At 44.7% G+C, this 20,375-nt stretch overlaps 1 protein-coding gene across 1 annotated transcript in view; it reads left to right on the top strand.

Moving 5' to 3' along the window:
• Positions 1-16,130, top strand: part of LOC311229892 (filamin-B-like) — a gene marked incomplete at its 3' end in the record, with an annotated part of 367,515 nt that extends 351,385 nt beyond the window's left edge. The window contains 1 exon segment of the mRNA XM_084315961.1: positions 15,517-16,130. Within this exon segment, the coding sequence (XP_084172087.1) occupies positions 15,517-16,130 (614 nt within the window).
• Positions 16,131-20,375: the final 4,245 nt, after the last annotated feature.

Genomic DNA, 20,375 nt, shown 5'->3' with positions numbered 1-20,375 from the left:
TCCATGGTAATAATGATGCACCCTAGAAACAACTTGTAACACATTCATGATAATAATGATGCACCCTAGAAACAACTTGTAACGCATCCATGATAATAATGATGCACCCTAGAAACAACTTGTAACACATCCATGATAATAATGATGCACCCTAGAAACAACTTGTAACAAGCATCCATGATAATAATGATGCTCCCTAGAAACAACTTGTAACGCATCCATGATAATAATGATGCTCCCTAGAAACAACTTGTAATGCATCCATGGTAATAATGATGCACCCTAGAAACAACTTGTAACACATTCATGATAATAATGATGCACCCTAGAAACAACTTGTAACAAGCATCCATGATAATAATGATGCTCCCTAGAAACAACTTGTAACAAGCATCCATGATAATAATGATGCACCCTAGAAACAACTTGTAACAAGCATCCATGATAATAATGATGCACCCTAGAAACAACTTGTAACGCATCCATGGTAATAATGATGCACCCTAGAAACAACTTGTAACGCATCCATGGTAATAATGATGCACCCTAGAAACAACTTGTAACACATTCATGATAATAATGATGCACCCTAGAAACAACTTGTAACAAGCATCCATGATAATAATGATGCTCCCTAGAAACAACTTATAACACATCCATGATAATAATGATGCTCCCTAGAAACAACTTGTAACGCATCCATGATAATAATGATGCACCCTAGAAACAACTTGTAACAAGCATCCATGATAATAATGATGCACCCTAGAAACAACTTGTAACAAGCATCCATGATAATAATGATGCACCCTAGAAACAACTTGTAACAAGCATCCATGATAATAATGATGCTCCCTAGAAACAACTTGTAACGCATCCATGATAATAATAATGCACCCTAGTTAAAAGTATATTTCTACCCATATGTACTTTTCTGAGAGTATACTTGGCAGAGGTGTTAAGCATAAAAATGCCCTACTTAAGTCAAATTACTGTTACTTTGATTTCACGTTTCCGTTGTTTATGTGAGGTTGTTAATTAAAAGTGATGTTTCCCTTGCAATGCAAAGATAATAAGATGATAAGATATATATGAACGGAAAGCTCTGCTCTCTCTGCTGCTTGAGGCATCGTCCACATTAGAACTCAGAGAATTGCAAATGTGTTGTAGCCCAAGTAAAAAATGCTGCTTGAAAACACAATAACAAGACAGACTAATAGAAAACCCACATGAAAAGGAGGTGTGTAATGGACATGTGTGTGTGTGTGTGTGTGTGTGTGTGTGTGTGTGTGTGTGTGTGTGTGTGTGTGTGTGCGTGAGAGAAAGAGAGAGGGAGTGAGGGAGAGAGAGAGAGAGAGAGAGAAAGAGAGAGTGAGAGAAAGAGAGAGGGAGAGAGAGAAAGAGCGGGGGATAGAGAGAAAGAGAGAGAGGGAGAGAGAGAGAAAGAGAGAGATAGATAGAGGGAGAGAGAGAGAGAGCGAGAGAGGGATAGAGAGAGAGAGAGAGAGAGAGAGAGAGAGAGAGAGAGAGAGAGAGAGAGAGAGAGAGAGAGAGAGAGAGAGAGAGAGAGAGAGAGAGAGAGAGCAGGTGTCGGCAGTCTCCCCATGCTCTCCACTTAAACCCCTATTCACCCAGGCCGTTTCCATGGTAACGGACGGACAGATTGCTACAGTGGGTGATTGGTGCCATTCCTCCAGTCGATGACCACATAATGGACTCACCACTCAGGGAAGTAATTGCTGACGTTCCTTAGATTAGCTTCTGTCTGTAGGTGTCTAGTTCCCATCACCCGGAAGGACACCTTTGATCAAAAGCTGCAAAGCCTTTGTCATGATTGTCAACCTAAAAAGTTGTTTACAAACCTATTCCTTACCTTACCTTACCTTACCTTACATATCCCTTACCTTACCTTACCTTACCTTACCTTACCTTACCTTACCTTACTTTACCTTACCTTACTTTACCTTACCTAACCTAACCTTACATAACCTTACCTTACTTTACCTTACCTTACCTCACCTTACCTTACCTTACCTTACCTTACCTCACCTTACCTTACCTTACCTCACCTTACCTTACCTTACCTTACCTTACCTTACCTTACTTTACTTTACCTTACCTTACCTTACCTTACCTTACTTTACTTTACCTTACCTTACCTTACCTTACCTTACCTTACCTTACCTTACCTTACCTTACCTTACCTTACCTTACTTTACTTTACCTTACCTTACCGTACCTTACCTTACCTTACCTTACCTAACTTTACCTTACCTTACCTAACTTTACCTTACCTAACTTTACCTTACCTTACCTAACTTTACCTTACCTTACCTTACTTTACCTTACCTAACTTTACCTTACCTTACCTAACTGTACCTTACCTAACTTTACCTTACCTTACCTAACTTTACCTTACCTTACTTTACTGTACCTAACTTTACCTTACCTTACCTTACTTTACCTTACCTTACCTTACATATCCCTTACCTTACTTTACCTTACCTTACCTTACTTTACCTTACCTTACCTTACCTAACTTTACCTTACCTTACTTTACCTTACCTAACTTTACCTTACCTTACCTTACTTTACCTTACCTTACCTTACATATCCCTTACCTTACCTTACTTTATCTTACCTAACCTTACCTTACCTTACCTTACTTTATCTTACCTAACCTTACCTTACCTTACCTTACCTATCCCTTACCTTACTTTACCTTATCTTACATATCCCTTACCTTACCTTACCTTACCTTACCTATCCCTTACCTAACCTTACCTTACCTTACCTAACATTACCTTACCTTACCTTACCTTACCTTTCCTATCCCTTACCTTACCTTACCTTACCTTACCTTACCTTACCTATCCCTTACATTACATTACCTTACCTTACCTTACCTTACCTTACCTTACCTATCCCTTACCTTACCTTACCTTACCTTACCTTACCTTACCTTACCTTTCCTATCCCTTACCTTACCTTACCTTACCTTACCTTACCTTACCTATCCCTTACATTACATTACCTTACCTTACCTTACCTTACCTTACCTTACCTTACCTATCCCTTACCTTACCTTACCTTACCTTACCTTACCTTACCTTACCTTACCACTCCCGCTCGCCGCTACCTACAAATCAACCATGTCAAGGCGTCCTTCCGGACAATGTGATTTTGGCACTACCTTTTAAAAAAAGCATACATTGGAATTAGAGTTTAGAATGGCAATTCCTCCTCCATGTTGTAAGAAACTACGGTTACCATGTGTTCATATGAGAAATATGTATTTTACAAATAAATATATAGTAGTAGTGTTATTACTGGATCTGGTAAACGGGTCAGAGTGGAACAGTAATATCATGCTTATCCAGGATGTTACCGACTCTACCACAGAACAGACATTTATTTGAAAGTGAATTTGAAAGTGGTTACCAATCGTTACAGGCAGCCATGTTGGAAGCACACAATAGTTTAATACACCTCAAAACAATCAAAACAGTGCACTGTGTTAAAGAAAGATTTCTAACCCTCATTGCATGTTCTGTGAGGTGTAGATGCTACAACAACAACAACAACAACAACAACAACAACAACCACAATAACAACAACCCTAGTCTTCTAAAGCATAAAGTTTCATTACATCATATCCTGCCGCGGCCTGGTTGAGTGGATGCAGGAGATTGACGGGAGAGATGTGGCGTCTACTCACATACAGTAGATTCTGGAAGACTGTTTGAACCCACAGTAGCCTAACGATTCAAGGTCTATTATTACTTAGAAACGTTTTAATAAACAGACATTACAAATGTAACAGATATCCGTAGTAGCAGCTTGAATTATTATTGTTTTTCCCCCCCAAAATCAATACGACCTCAAGGTAAAATGTCCCCTTTTTTTTTTTTGAACGGTTCAACGCGGCTCTCCCCAGGAGGAGGAGGAGGCCAACGGCGCCGCGTCCCGCCCTCCCCGGGGAGCCGGTGGCGCGCAGGAGGCGTGTGATTGGATCATTACACAGTCAATTAGGCCGAACCAACCTATAGCTGGGAGTGAAGTGGAAAGACACCTGTCCCGGCGAGCTAATGAGGCAGAGACGGATGAGAGGCAAAGGACAAAGTGATTAACCGGCATATGGGATGGAAATCCAGAGAGGTGCCGGGTGCCGGGTGCCGCTCTTAGAAGAGCTTTTCCTGTCCCGGCTGCCTAAATATTAAAGGCAACCAACTTGTGTCTAGCCGCTCCGCTCTGCCGCGGCAGCATTATGTAGCAGTAATCCCCCCTATTTTGCCATCGACAACTAGCTCAACTGGCAGCGCTGCCTTGCTGTGTATCCTGCGGTCCGTTGGTGACAAGTTCGATTCCCTTAAACATTTTTTATTTTTATTTTTTTTAACGTGCATTCTTTCGCCGGTTAAGTTTAGGCATGTTAACTTTAAGCATTGTTTCGGAGTTGGTTAAGGTTAAGGTTAGGCATTGTTTCGGAGTTGGTTAAGGTTAGAAGGGTTAAGTTTAGGCGCTGTTAAGGAGCTGGTTAAGGTTAGAGTTTGTCTTAGAGAATGGCAACAGACAGCCTATTTCCGCACTGCCGCTCTCTCGCTCTGCCGCGGTCACATGGTCACATGCCGCGTCGCAGCCAATCAGGGAAAACGCGGAAGCACGCGACGCACTCTTCCGCTGGGAATAAGCTACACGCGTCCCGGCTGTGAGCGCTGGAGAGAGAGAGAGAGAGCGGCCCTCGGTGCAGACGGAGCCTTGGTAGGAGTGTCTGTTCTACTGGAAGCGTGTGGTCCTTGACACGGTGAATTACCGCCGCTGCAACACTGATCCACAGCTCGGAGGACTTGTGTGGTACTATCTCTTGTCCTAATTGCCGCCGGTTAGGGGTTGAGGGTTGTACGCCGCCTGCTCTGCCCACAGGCCCGTCGGTCACGTCGTCGGGACGAGCCCTGGCGTGTCTTTTCCCCACGGCCTATACGGCATAAATGAACAGCTGTTGCCGGGGGAACGCACTGGCGCTGGTGACGTCAGGTGACCCGGTCTGGTGACGTCAGGTGACCCGGTCTGGTGACGTCAGGTGACCCGGTCTGGTGACGTCAGGTGACCCGGGCTGGTGACATCAGGTGACCCGGTCTGGTGACGTCAGGTGACCCGGTCTGGTGACGTCAGGTGACCCGGGCTGGTGACGTCAGGTGACCCGGTCTGGTGACGTCAGGTGACCCGGTCAGGTGACGTCAGGTTACCGAGTCTGCGACGCTATGCTAGTTAATTCACTCATTCATGGTGTCGTCATGAAGAAACACACTCCTCGTGTCGTCAGTTTCAGTATTTAATGACGGACAGCGACATCAGCTGACAAAGTACCACCAACATAAATGCATGACAACACTATAATGATGCATATATATATTAGGGCTGTCCCCGACTAAGAATTTGGATGGTCGACTATGATTGGCCAAAATTTGCCGTTAGTCGACTATTGGTAAAAAAAAGAAGAAAAAAAAAAGTATAATATTTGTAAATCTTTTTAAATTTTTTTTATATATTTTTATTTTTTATGATTCCATTTGGGCTGTGGGCGGTGCTTAATGTCTGAAGGAGTCGACTGAAGGCTTCTTGTCCTCTGCAAAAGCATGCAATTGGTCCACTGATGGATACATCTTGATATTTGTCTAGTCTAGTGTGTTCATTAGATGGGTGAAACCCTCTTTCAGTGCCTCTGTGCCTGTTTTAGCCTCTGGTATGCGTGCCATTAGCGTTAGCCACGCTTCTAGGTCTATTTTCTTTTGGAAAGAATGATAAAAAAAATTAAAAATAAATAAATATTATAAATATATATATATATATATATTTTTTGTATTCGACTAAGAGGTTGGCTAGTCGACTACGGCTCCTTTCGACCGATTAGTCGACTAATCGACTAATAGGGGTCAGCCCTATCGCTATATAATGTACATAAACATTCAATAGTGATATAAACAGACTCACATGAATGAGTGAATGAACGTATCCACCCGACGCAGAATGAGCGAATGGCCGTGAAAACAAAATGGCCGACCAGCTAAGCCGGTCAGCAGTACTAATGAGACACTAGTGGCCAGCGGTAAACTGTTCAGTTTTTCCTTAATTTTTTTTTAAACCGCTGGTGTCACACAGGTAGACAGGATGTCGGGGTGGGAGACAAAGGGGACAAATGGAGGGTATTGGATTGCGGGGGAGGAGGGGGAGATTCTGCAGGGACCACAGATGAAGCTAGGAGCGATCTAGTAATATTCTCTAACTGCTGGTTCCTCTAACTGATGGTTCCTCTCTAACTGATGGTTCCTCTGTAACTGATGGTTCTCTGTAACTGATGGTTATATATCGTATAGCTTACGCTCTGCGCTCTAGTGGAACTATCCCTTTATCCACTCTAGCACTGAATAATTTTTCTCCACATGTACACACCCATCCGCCTGGCCACACCCACATCCGCTCCTCTACATAAGCGGGGTCATGGCCATACTAACAGCTCCTTCCCTATTTTCACCACCGAAAAGTGTCTGTATACACCACTTGAGTTTAGTGCCGAAATAGTTATTGGAAAGGAGTTACGTTTGGAGGAAAGGAGCTGCGTTGACATTATATCTTTGTTTTCTCTCTCACTATTTTTCGAGGAAATACAGCGATAATGTCTTCGCCACCGCAGTGTCTAGAAGATGATGATCATTCTGACCTCCACCGGCGTTTCGTATTAGGGGCTTGCGTCGCTGAGCAATCCCCGCCGGCATTGCCTCCGGCTCTGCAGCTGGACACTTGGCTTTGGAGGCGATCGGCCGGGTGGGGGCTGAAGGCCTCTCTGGGCGGGCGATGTTTTTTTGCGACGCAGGCACCAGGTGTGTTGGTTGTGGGGGGAACAACTACACAGCTTACGAAGGTCGGCTCCAGGCTGGGATCCTTTTCGCTGCCCCTTAGCGGCGTGGAGGGGGTTCTAGCTTGATGACCCATGTTAACATTAGCTCATCCTCAAGTAAGAGCTTTGTTTTCCTGGGACCGTGATTCCGAATCGGCGGTTAAATTCCCTGGGTCTCTAAACAAACGGATACCCACTGTCGCCGTGCTGGCCATGAAAAGCACCCGGTGCGAGGGAGGTGAGCTTGGTGTTTGTTATGAGAATATCTCCATGCTCAGGTCGGCTATAGTCCGCGAGGGACTTGTTGCCGACACCGCTGTGTCTGGTAGACACCGTTCTGAAGAGAGACGTGTGTTGCCTTTTTTCCCTTTTTTTCTTCGGATGAGAAGAGGAAAAGACAGCGGCTGTCTGAAGTGTTGGCCTGTATTGCTTTTCTCACGTTGTACAGTTTTCAGTGGTAGCCGCTTAGCTTGCTTCTGCGTGAGCTAGTGGCTAGCGATAGCCGGTTTGAGCTAACTGTTAGCCAGTTAGCTGTTTGCTACGACGTTAGCTGCCGGCTGCGCTCGGCTGGGAACGTTAGCTTGATGCTATCAGTTAGCCTAGAGTTAGCTGTTTAGCTTGTGCTACAACAATTGGCGTAGCCGTGAGAATAGCAGGCCCTGGCACTTTGAATTGCATGTGGAGAAAATTATTCAATATTAGACTGGATAAAGGGATAGTTCCAATAGAGCAGAGCACTCGCTATACTCATATAACTAGGGTTATAGAATAACCTTACGTTACAGAGAACCATCAGTTAGAGGAACCATCAGTTAGAGGAACCAGCAGTTAGAGGAACCATCAGTTAGAGGAACCATCAGTTAGAGCAGACCTGGGCATTGTACGGATGATTCTGACCGGCCCGCGAAAGATTACATGATAATTAGAAAAAACGTTTTTTTTTTTTTTAACTTTTTTCTTTTCATGTCAACGTTCACACGCACAATATACGCTTACCTAGGATTTGACTTGATTCAACAACAAAGCAGTCGGGGCAAGCCGAAAACGGTAGAGAGTGTGGTTATTTGAAGTTTGGATTTTTTTTTCACAACTGAGGTAGGTAGATTAAATTTTTAGAGACTAAAGTACAGAAAAAAGGTACCGTTGGGTACCGGTATCGATTCACAGGTACCGGTACCGTATCGGTTCAAATGTGAACGGTACCCATCCCTACTGAACACACAACTGCAGGGCAAGGGCATTTTTGCTCATGAAATGCATAGCCATGTGAAAGCCTTCATGACAAAGTTGCAATTAATTTCAAGGCAACTAGGCAGCAACAATCTCAAACACATGAAAACCCTGAAATAAGTCAAACCATCAGCTGATCACCGGCACAGGTACTCATCCATGTTGGGAGCACTGCATGATGAATTTTCAAGGCGTTTTCAAGATTTCAAAAAGGTTGAGGATGAAATGCAGCTGGTTTCCTCTCCCTTTACCTGCAGTGTTGATAGTTGTTCAGCTTCAACTCATTGACTTACAGTCTGATTCACTACTGAAAGAGCACTTTAAGTCAGCATCACTGCTAGAGTTCTACTCTGCTCTCAAGGAGGAGAACTTTCCAAACATGAGGAGACATGCTCAGAAGATGTTGGTTCTCTTTGGATCCACCTACATTATGTGAACAGACATTCTCAGTCATGACGTTTACCAAGTCCAGGTACAGATCCTCTCTCACTGATGAACATCTGGCAGCTGTGCGTCACATCTCCACCTCAGACAGGCAACCTGACTTTGATGGACTTGTTAAAGCTCAACAGAGACTGGATTTCTCACACTGAATGAAAACTGAACTGAAGAACACTAAAATGTGGAAATATAACAAGCGAAATGGGACACTTGATCTTTTTTTTTTCTTTTTTTTGCACAGTTCTGAAAACATTAAATGTTTAATATAGGCATGTAAAGTAAAAAAGGCTACAAAACTGGGACACTTTTCTTTACACAGTTCAGTGACATGTCTTGTTTATTTTGGCTATAAGATGATGTGATGTCTTTAGAAGGCTAAGAAAATCCTTGTTTCAATAGTATATGAAACTCAAAATGCCCTTTGTTATTAATGTTTCACATTTTGTTTATCATTTTGAAAATAAATTCTATTTGAATAAATGATATTTTTGAAAGCTAACCTCACTTTTTAATTGCCAAATAATAACATACACTCTTACCAGGGGTCAAAACAATGCCATTTACTGCTTTTTATATAGAAATAAAATGTATATTATGCATAATTGAGTTTGGAATTTTGGCCCGGCCCTCCAACATATTTTCAGTTGCTCATTCGGCCCCATGGGAAAAATAATTGCCCACCCCTGAGTCTAACTGATGGTTCCTCTGTAACTGCTGGTTCCTCTAACTGATGGTTCTCTGTAAAAAATGGTTCCTCTGTAACTGATGGTTCCTCTCTAACTGATGGTTCCTCTCTAACTGATGGTTCCTCTCTAACTGATGGTTCCTCTCTAACTGATGGTTCCTCTGTAACTGCTGGTTCCTCTCTAACTGATGGTTCCTCTCTAACTGATGGTTCTCTGTAAAAAATGGTTCCTCTGTAACTGATGGTTCCTCTCTAACTGATGGTTCCTCTCTAACTGATGGTTCCTCTCTAACTGATGGTTCCTCTCTAACTGATGGTTCCTCTCTAACTGATGGTTCCTCTCTAACTGATGGTTCCTATAATTATTATAATTGACTCTGACTTGGTATTTGGATACTTGATTGCGATTAAAGCACCACTTCTAAGTGACACTATGCTTGTGTGGGCTTTTTGCGTGGGACATTGTGAGATTATATTACAATTTGTTAAACCTCTATAATGGGTTTATATCTTGTTATTTAAACACATCTATTTTTCTATCTAACAGTGTAAACGCCTAACAAGCAAACAATACAAAAGAGAAATCCTAACCGACCGATTGATGGTAACACTGTCCTGTATTGCATACGGCATACGGCATACTGCATATACTGCCTACTGCCTACTGCATACTGCATACTGTATACTGCATACTGCATACTACATACTGCCTACCGCATACTGCATACTGTATACTGCATACTGTATACTGTATACCATTATCTGAATTAAAAAAAAAAAAACAATAAAAAAAAATCGAACCCTAACTAACCGTACTGTCATGCACTTGTCCTAATAAACTAACCTACACTGTAGCACTCAACACTTTGATGAACATTGTTACTCAGCTGATAGAGTTGTGCCCTTCCTGATGGCTTGTCGTACAGAACTTGTAAGTCGCTTTGGATAAAAGCGTCAGCTAAATGACTAAATGTAAATGTATACTGCATACTGCATACTGTATACTGCATACTGCATACTGTATACTGTATACCGCATACTGCATACTGTATACTGCATACGGCATACTGTATATACTGCATATACTGCATACTGCATACTGCATACTGCCTACGCTGTGAAATCCTGGAAGCATGAAAGAGCAGCAGCTCCAGAGGCAGCATAAAGCGTTTTGACGGAGCAAACCAAATTCAAATTAACCCCCGGAACCCTCATCCGAGGCCCCCATGATGGGGATTTTCTCTAAACGTAATGAGGATTTCAGCAGCTGCTATGTGGAGCTACGACAGCAGAGAGTCTCCGAGAGCCGCCCCGGCCGCTCTCCCTCTGTGGGCCGCGCCACATAGAGCGCGGAGGGAGGCGTCTCCTGAATGGTCTGCGTCAGGGTTCGAGTTATTGGGGGGGTCAATGGGGGCTTGGCCCCCATAGATAGAGTCTGGGCCCCCATAGTCAACAACACCTGTGGGGGTCTCTCAAATGTATTATTATTATTTTTTTATATATATTTTTTTTCTTCAATGTACGAATTAGTATTATTTATGTTACCTAAATGAATTGTTAATGGTTAATATTTATATTTTCAGTTTTTAAAAGAACAGAGTAATTAATGTTGTGGAATAGGCTGCATTTCACCTCCAAGCCGCTATGCGCACTACACTATGAGTAGTGATGTCATTAGTAATAGACTCTAATCCTAATGAGATATTCCTCTAAATATGACTTTGAAAACCTGTGGACTGCGCCACATAGAGTGGGGAGGGAGGTAGGCTGGTAAAGCTATGCCTCCTAAAGTGTGCAAACGGAAGTACAGGAAGTACCGGCTACAGGCTTTCCAGTTTCGACAAAACAATTATAGAAACGTGTGAAGTGCACAATATTTCCTCGTTTATAAGCCACTGCAACGGCTTTGCCTGAAGAATTGACTACATGACCGGGACGTTCTAGCTTGTTTGCCGACAGGATTCGGGGAAAGTTTGGTCCGTTCGGAGGCAGCTTCCAGGGGAAGTACATACACCGGAAATTCTACCACATACACACTTTCGGCCGTAGTGCTTTACCAGTCTTTATCCCACGGAGGAGATAAAACTGGGAACGAGGTTAGGAGGGAGGGGTCTCGTGGATGGTCTGCGTCTGTGGACCGCGCCACATAGAGTGAGAAGGGAGGGGTCTCCTGAATGGTCTGCGTCTGTGGACCGCGCCACATAGAGCGCGGAGGGAGGGGTCTCCTGAATGGCCGGCGTTAGCCGTTAAGGCCAACGGAATGCATCTGCCCACCGAAGAAAGAAAAAAACGAATTTCTCCATATAGTCGTGGGTGTGTCACACAAACCATCTCTGCTGGATGCATACTTCTTCTCCGTGGTATGTGTCACTTTGAGCTACATGTCGCTGCTGGCGGGACAAAACCTCATAACTCCAAAAACCCAACTTTTCAGCAGATGAAAAAATCACAGATTTGAGGGCGAATAGAGTTAGGAGGTTTAGACAGATGATCGGTTTAATGCTTTCCCATTGTTTAAACGTTGTAAAACCCACACACACATATGGAGGATGATCTACGGAGTTGATTTTTTATTTTTTTTTAAATGTAAAATGTTATGAGGTTTTGCGATGTAGTAGCGATGTAGTAGCGTGCATTAAGTAAATACTGACTCTCACACATTCATACTTGCCTTGGGCTCCGATTTTCTTTTGCATAAAATACATATTTGGAGCCCTATGCTGTTATGCTGTCTAGTTATTCTATTAGTGACCTATCTCCGCATATTCTGTTTTAATTATCTCTGCCCTCACTCCCAGCACCACGCCTGCCTTCCTCTCCCTGAGGTCCTCTCTCTGAGCCTCTGCCGTTGCACCAGCCCTCCCTCCCTCTCTCTCTCTCCTCCTCTCTCTCTCTCTCTCTCTCTCTCTCTCTCTCTCTCTCTCTCTCTCTCTCTCTCTCTCTCTCTCTTTCTCTCTTTTTCCTCTGTGTCTGTGTCTCTCTCTCTCTTCCCCTGTCTCTGTTTCTGTATCACCCTCTCTTTCTCTATCTTCCCTCTGTCTCTGTGTGTGTGTCTCTCCCTGTCTCTCTCTCTGTCTCTCTCTCTCTCTCTCTCTCTCTCTCTCTCTCTCTCTCTCTCTCTCTCTCTCTCTCTCTCTCTCTCTCTCTCTCTCTCTCTCTCTCTCTCTCTCAATTCAATTCAATTCAATTCAAATGGCTTTATTGGCATCACTCAACTTGTACATGTTGCCAAAGCAAATGATTAATAACATAAGCATGGATTACAAAACAGATATTAATGTCATAGTACATAAAAAAATTATCATCATAAAATAGAACATAAAATATTACGGGATAAACATGTCAGGTGACTGTCACTCACTGTCCCTCAGTCTATGGCAGGCAGCAACATAGGCTGCTGCTAGCTCACAGCTTGTTGAGTCCTCCCCTAGTAGGACTGGTAGTTTCCCTGTATCTGGTAGTGCAAGAAAACCTTTTGTTATTAGTTTAAAAAAAATTAAATGCGTTTCTCTAATATATTTATATTTTTCACATTTGGTGAGGAAGTGCAACTCAGTTTCAGGCTCACTGAGGATGCAATGACAGCACAGCCTTTGCTCTGCAGGAAGCCAGGTTTTCCTGTGCCTTCCCTTTTCAACAGTGAGGCCTCTCTCTCTCTCTCTCAATTCAATTCAATTAAATTCAATTCAATTCAATTCAATTCAAATGGGCTTTATTGACATGGGAAACATACGTTTACATTGCCAAAGCCAAACAAAACAAAACAATCAAACAGAGAAAACAAAAGAAATCAGTACATTACAGAAGGAATTTCTTGTATGGTTGACAGTCTTTATGGTGGTTGTATTCCGTTGGATGTCCTTTTCTTGTCACAGCAGCTCACAAATCTTGCTGCTGTGTTTGCACATTGTTGTATTTCTCCCAGTAGGTATGGGAGTTTTGAGTTGTTTTCCATGTTTTCAAAGTCTCTTTGGGTGTTTGCAATTTGTGGGAAGTATAATGTATCTGATGTCTTGGTATAGTGGGCAGGTTGTTAAGAAGTGGAGCTCGGTTTCCACCTCTTCTTGTGTGCAGTGGGTGCATAGTCTGTCTTCTTTTGGGAGCCAGGTCTGCCTATGGCGGCCTTTCTCGATGGCTAGGCTGTGCTCGCTGAGTCTGTACCTAGTCAAGGATCTTCTTAGTTTTGGGTCAGTCACAGTGCTCAGGTATTCTGCCACTGTGTACTCTCTGTTTAGGGCCAAATAGCATTTCAATTTGCTCTGGTATTGGATTGATTCTTTCCAATGTGTCAGATAGTTTTCTTCTTGTTTTCTTATAATTTGGTTTAGTCCAGTGTGGTTTCTGTCTGGTGGCTCTGCTTGTGTTTGTGAGCAGAGTCCCAGAACCATCTGGCTGAGTGGGCATCTCTCAATGGTCTCTCTGTAGGTGAGGGCTTTGTTGTGGAGTGTGTCTGGGTCACTTTCTTTTAGGTGATTGTAGAATTGAAATGCTCTTTTTTGGATTTTGATGATTAGTGGGTATCTTCCTAGTTCTGCTCTGCATGCATTATTTGGTGTTTTCCGTTGGGATTTGCAAAATTCTGCATGCAGAGTCTTGGTTTGCAAGTGGGCCCCAGACTTTGCAACCCTATAGGGAAATAGGTTCTATGACGGAGTCTAATATTTTGAGCCAGATTTAGATTTGAATGTCTAACTTGATGTTCCTTTTGATGGCATAAAAAGCCCTTCTTGCTTTGTCTCTCAGGTCGTTCACAGCTTGGTTGAAGTTCCCTGCAGCACTGATGCTAAGGCCGAAATAGGTGTAGTTTTTTGTGTATTCTAGGGAAATTGTGTCTAGGAGGAATTTGTGTTTGTGTTGTTGTTCTAGGCTGGGCCTTTTTTGGAATATCATAACTTTAGTTTTGGTTAGGTTTACTGTCAGTGCCCATGTCTGGGAAAATGTGTGCAGAAGATCAAGGTGCTGCTGTAGCCCTTCTTTTGTTGGAGACAGCAGCACCAGGTCGTCTGCAAACAGTAGGCATTTGACTTCTGTGTTTGCTAGGGGGAGGCCAGGTGCTGCAGTTTGTTCCAATGTTTTTGCCAGTTCACTTATGTATTGAAGAGGGTTGGACTCAAACTGCACCCCTGTCTAACCCCACGGCTTTGAGGAAAGAAGTCTGTGTGTTTTTCCTCAATCCTCACAGCACATCACAGCACACACAGCACAGCACACACAGCACAGCACCGACTGCTTCGTTGTTGTCGAATCAAGTCAAATCATAGGTAAGCGTGTATTGTGAGTGTGAATGTTGACGCACACTTCATAGGTTTAGTTTCGCGGTAAATGAAATGTTGACGTCATTGAACGAAAAAAAAAAAAACAGTACCGAAATGTGGCACCGGTGAATCTCACGTGAATCGGTACTCGGTGGTACCGACGTGATTCGGTCGGTACCCTTAAAAGTACCGGATTCGGTACCCATCCCTAATCAGGTATGAAACAGACAACACGCCGTCGTGAGACCTCCTCCTCCGACCGGTCTGCCACGTTCCAACTGCTCTTCCATTATAAGCCCAGGTTCTCTCCCAGGACATCATCACGCTCCTAGAGCTTTGAAGAAACAGTGGAGCAGGGGACAGAGGCGGAGCCAGACACCCGCTCAGCCAATCCTGAGGGGACAGAGGCGGACCCAGACACCCGCTTAGCCAATCGTGATCCTGGTCTCCCCTTTGATTACTGCACGTCTCTTCACACGCATCATTACACAGTCGATGGTCTCTGGTCTCTGGGCAGCCGTCTCCTGGGGAAGAGAAGGGGATCATCCACAGAATAATCCATACAGTTAGTTAGCAGCGTAATCCACCAAAGAAAAATGCAATCGTTTTATAAGCAGGATCCCGTCAACCTGAAACACGCGGTCCCAAGGAATTCTCTTAACGCGGACGACGCGCTCCGCTCGGGACAAGTCAGTTGAACCTTTCAATGTTTATTTTGACATATTCATGCTATTAAAAAAAAACACTGAGGCAGCAGAGACCAAACACTGTTTCTTTGTGAACTCGTGTTGAATAATTATGGACAATAAATATTGAATGATTTAACTGAATTGTTCAGAGTGCGGTCCCTGTTTATAGAGAGCTTCTCCGATTCCCGGCTACACCCCCTCCCACCCTAACAACCACCCCAGCTACACCCCCTCCCACCCTAACAACCACCCCAGCTACACCCCCTCCCACCCTAACAACCACCCCAGCTACACCCCCTCCCACCCTAACAACCACCCCAGCTACACCCCCCCCCCACCCTAACAACCACCCCAGCTACATCCCCTCCCACCCTAACAACCACCCCAGCTACACCCCCTCCCACCCTAACAACCACCCCAGCTACATCCCCTCCCACCCTAACAACCACCCCAGCTACACCCCCTCCCACCCTAACAACCACCCCAGCTACACCCCCTCCCACCCTAACAACCACCCCAGCTACACCCCCTCCCACCCTAACAACCACCCCAGCTACACCCCCTCCCACCATAACAACAACCCCAGCTACACCCCCTCCCACCCTAACAACCACCCCAGCTACACCCCCTCCCACCCTAACAACCACCCCAGCTACACCCCCTCCCACCCTAACAACCACCCCAGCTACACCCCCTCCCACCCTAACAACCACCCCAGCTACACCCCCTCCCACCCTAACAACCACCCCAGCTACACCCCCTCCCACCCTAACAACCACCCCAGCTACACCCCCTCCCACCCTAACAACCACCCCAGCTACACCCCCTCCCACCCTAACAACCACCCCAGCTACACCCCCTCCCACCCTAACAACCACCCCAGCTACACCCCCCCCCACCCTAACAACCACCCCAGCTACACCCCCCCATCCTAATAATCACCCCAGCTACACTCCCTCCCACCCTAATAACCACCCTAGCTACACCCCCTCCCACCCTAACAACAACCCCAGCTACACCCCCTCCCACCCTAACAACCACCCTAGCTACACCCCCCCCCACCCTAACAACCACCCCAGCTACACCCCCCCATCCTAATAATCACCCCAGCTACACCCCCTCCCACCCTAACAACCACCCTAGCTACACCCCCCCCCCCACCCTAACAACCACCCCAGCTACACCCCCTCCCACCCTAACAACCACCCCAGCTACACCCCCTCCCACCCTAACAACAACCCCAGCTACACCCCCTCCCACCCTAACAACCACCCCAGCTACACCCCCTCCCACCCTAACAACAACCCCAGCTACACCCCCTCCCACCCTAACAACCACCCCAGCTACACCCCCTCCCACCCTAACAACCACCCCAGCTACACCCCCTCCCACCCTAACAACCACCCCAGCTACACCCCCTCCCACCATAACAACAACCCAAGCTAAAGCCTTAGTCCCATCCGTCTATCTCTCAAACAGGTAATCAGTCCTTTGTAACCTCCTCCACTCTGTCCCAGCACCCCAAACCTCACCCAGCCCCGCTCAAGGGACAAATGGACCAGCCAGCCAGCCAGCCAGCCAGGTGCGCTGTTGCTTAGCAACCTCTCTGCCAATATTATTAACTCTGTAATAGAAGAGTATCCTGATTTGCATATAAACGGCCATGTGGATTTAAACTGTTTCAGTTTCTCTCTTTGTTATTCCAAATGGTATTTTTTGGTGTTTATTTAATTTTCCTGATTGTTTTTTTTTAGGGCAGTGAGGCAAGAGAAATACCTATAGGAGGGCAGGGCTGGTTAATGACCTAGTTTGCTGTAATGGATTGTTGATACACACATCACATTCACTGGATATCACCAAGGTCAATTATCTCATGTTGAAGAGGAGGGGAGAGGACGGGAGAGGACGGGAGAGGACGGGAGAGGACGGGAGAGGACGGGAGAGGACGGGAGAGGAGAGGAGAGGACGGGGGAGGACGGGAGAGGACGGCTGTACATGGTGTAAGACAGCTGTTCTCAAACTACGGGTCGCGACCCAAAGTGGGGTCGTGGGTAGGTGACAGTATGGGGTCACGCATTGGCAAATAAATAAAAGAAAAAAATGTTCTGGCAACATATTTTGGCTAAATATGGCTCGTTTTATAAATGTGCATAGATAACATAGTGCTGTAATTAAATGTTCTAATAAATATGCATGATCAAGTTCAACAAGGTGTGCTTTTATTTTGATATTTCTTAAGTCCACATTGAAATTACGCGACACATTAAGTGTGGGGTCGCCAAAACAAATCCTAAATAAAATGGGGTCGTGGTATAAAAATGTTTGAGAACCCCTGGTGTCAGGGAATCGCCTCGGCAGTGCAATGTTTCTCTTTTATTCAATCTCTCTCTCTCTCTCTCTCTCTCTCTCTCTCTCTCTCTCTCTCTCTCTCTCTCTCTCTCTTTCTCTCTTTCATTCTCATTCTCCTTTCTCTCCCCCTCTCTTATCTCTCTCTCTTTCTCTGTATTTCTCCCTCTCTCTTTCTCTCCATCTCTCACTGTCTCTCGTCTCTCTTATTTCTTTCTTTCTCTCTCTCCCTCTCTCTCTCTCTCTCTCTCTCTCTCTCTCTCTCTCTCTCTCTCTCTCTCTCTCTCTCTCTCTCTCTCTCTTTCATTCTCATTCTCCTTTCTCTCTGTCTCCCCCTCACTTCTCTGTTATCTTGCTCCCCCTCTATTATCTCTCTCTCTTTCTCTGTATTTCTCCCTCTCTCTCTTTCTCTCCATCTCTCTCTGTCTCTCTCCTTCTTTCTTTCTCCCTATCTCTCTCTCTCCCTCTCTCTCTTTCATTCTCATTCTCCTTTCTCTTGGAGAGTGGAGCTGCGTGAGGAGTGAGTTTTTCGGTTTTCATTATTTATCCTGATAGTTAAATTTATTTATGCTATATTGTAATTATAGTGTAGTGTTAGTTTGCTCTGTGTTTAGCGTGTATAGGGTTAAGTGGGGAGTTTGTTTGTTTGGCAGTCGGCCAGGTTGTGCTGCTGGCTGACGTCAGACGCCAGTATGGAGTTTGCCAAACTCGGCAGGAAGCATGGTGTAAAGATTAATGCTTCTAATGTGTCCGTAGAGGATTGCAGCTTGGCAATAGGTAAGGTCGTTGGGCATAAAAGTGTGAAATCAGCTGCGAGGATGAACGATGGAGTTGTCATTTTTCTAGACTGTCTTGAGAAGGTGCACTCTGTTGTTGAATCCGGAGTCAGTATCGAGGATGTGTTTATTGCCGTGGAGCCTCTCTCCACACCAGGCAGAAGCATTCATATAAATAACATCCCGCTGTTCATAAGTGACGAAATACTGATAAATCAACTTGCACGATATGGGAGGATAATTTCCCCGATAAGGAAACTGTCGTCTGGATGCAAATCTCCGCTGTTAAAACATGTTGTCTCACATATACGCCAGGTTTTAATGATTCTCGAGAACAACAGAGAAGAGCTCGATTTGGTTTTGAAATTAAGAGTTGATGATTTTGACTATGTCGTTTTTGTGAACTCAAATGTTTCAAGTGCGGAGAAGAAGGACATTTGGTCCGTGATTGTGTGAGGGAAGAGGGGAGAGGCGCACAATCTCAGCCCTGGGAGGGACGCAGTGCTGCGCGCAGAGCTGCAGGTACAGAGGAGGGAGGGGTGAGACACGCTGTTCCCCGTCAACCAGTGATAGTGCAGGTACAGAGAAGGGAGTCAGAGATGCTGCCCCCCCTTCAACAAGTGGTGAGGTAATAGGGGAGAGCAGAGGTTTTTTGGTCCCCCCGAGCCCAACACCGCATCAGAGTAAGAAAAGGAATAAGGAAAATATGACAAGTGATAGTGAAGTAATAGGTAAAAAGCTGAATGTGATGACAAGTGAAGTAATAGGTAAAAAGCTGAATGTGGTGGACAATGTAAACAGTCAGACAGTGGATGACGTGGTGGGAAGTGATGGAGGGGTGGGCTCTCAGGATAAGGAAGGAGTGACAAGTTTGGTCAAAGAGAGTCAGGAGGGTGTAGAAGGCACAGGTTCCTCTCAGTCCAGCATGGACGAGGATGAGGCTGAAAAACAATTAGGGACAGACGTTCCAAGTGCTGAGGAAGATGAGTTTCCAAAAGCTTCTCAAGTGTCTGATTCACAACGACAAAAATGTTATGCAGTGAGGCAGATACAGCAGTTCCTGCACACAACAAAACATTTGAAAAATTTCAAAGTTGGAGATTCTTTTGAAGATTTAGAGATGTTTATTTTTTCAGCAAGGACTCAAATGAGGTTGAAGAACAATGGGGGGTACACTTCCCAGGAAGTTTTTAGACTGATTGTGCAGAAGATCAACAAAATGGATAATGTAGTATTATAATATAGGATAATAGTGTTGTGCACTCCTTCTGGAGATCATGGAGCCTCTGATGTATGGAGCCTGGCTGGACATTCAGGAAGGGAGTAGACCTGGGCTTGGACAGTGTCTGCAAGCAGTTGGGACAATGAAACTGAAATATGTTGTGGATGTAGCCGGGGCAGAGGAAGTGGCTTCTTTATTGGGGCTGAGGACAGCCTGTCACAACAGGGTCTGTTTGGACGATTGGACTGAAGCGCGGAGCGTCGGGGAACAAGACCTGTTGCAGGACTATTTCAGTGGAACGGAGGGTCCTGATGAAGGGGATCTATTTCATGCGCTGAATATAAAAACGGACACAAATGGACTGACGGGACCCTTCTTGGGTTGCCCATATGTTGTTCTTGATGACATATTATGTGTTGAATTTTCATTTCAAACCTTTATTTATACTTGTGAAAGCACTGAGGTTTCCCTCATTTACAGTGATGACGAGTTAACAAAGGACACAAATATCATAACAGTTAATAATTACAATGAATTACAATTACTACAATGATGGATTAAAAACAATTACATGATTCAGTACATAGGTCAAGTGCAATGCCTTTAAACTCCATGAATGACGGGAATGTTCCGAGCTTTAGAGTCTTTTGCAGGGTATTCCATGTGTATGGAGCATCGTAGGAGAAGCTCAGACCGAACTCGAGGCACCCTGAGCACAAGCCGATCATTCGAACGAGTTTGGTAGGTGACAACACTCCAGACCAACAAAGATGTAATATAAGGTGGAAGGTTGCCAATAATTGCTTTGTAGATAAAAAGATACCCATGATAACTAC

Source organism: Notolepis coatsorum (genome assembly GCF_963971535.1).
Source record: "Notolepis coatsorum genome assembly, chromosome: 6".
Classification (NCBI taxonomy): Eukaryota; Metazoa; Chordata; class Actinopteri; order Aulopiformes; family Paralepididae; genus Notolepis; species Notolepis coatsorum.
The sequence above is the reverse complement of the archived record's forward strand: the minus strand, read 5'-3'. Positions and strand labels throughout refer to the sequence as shown.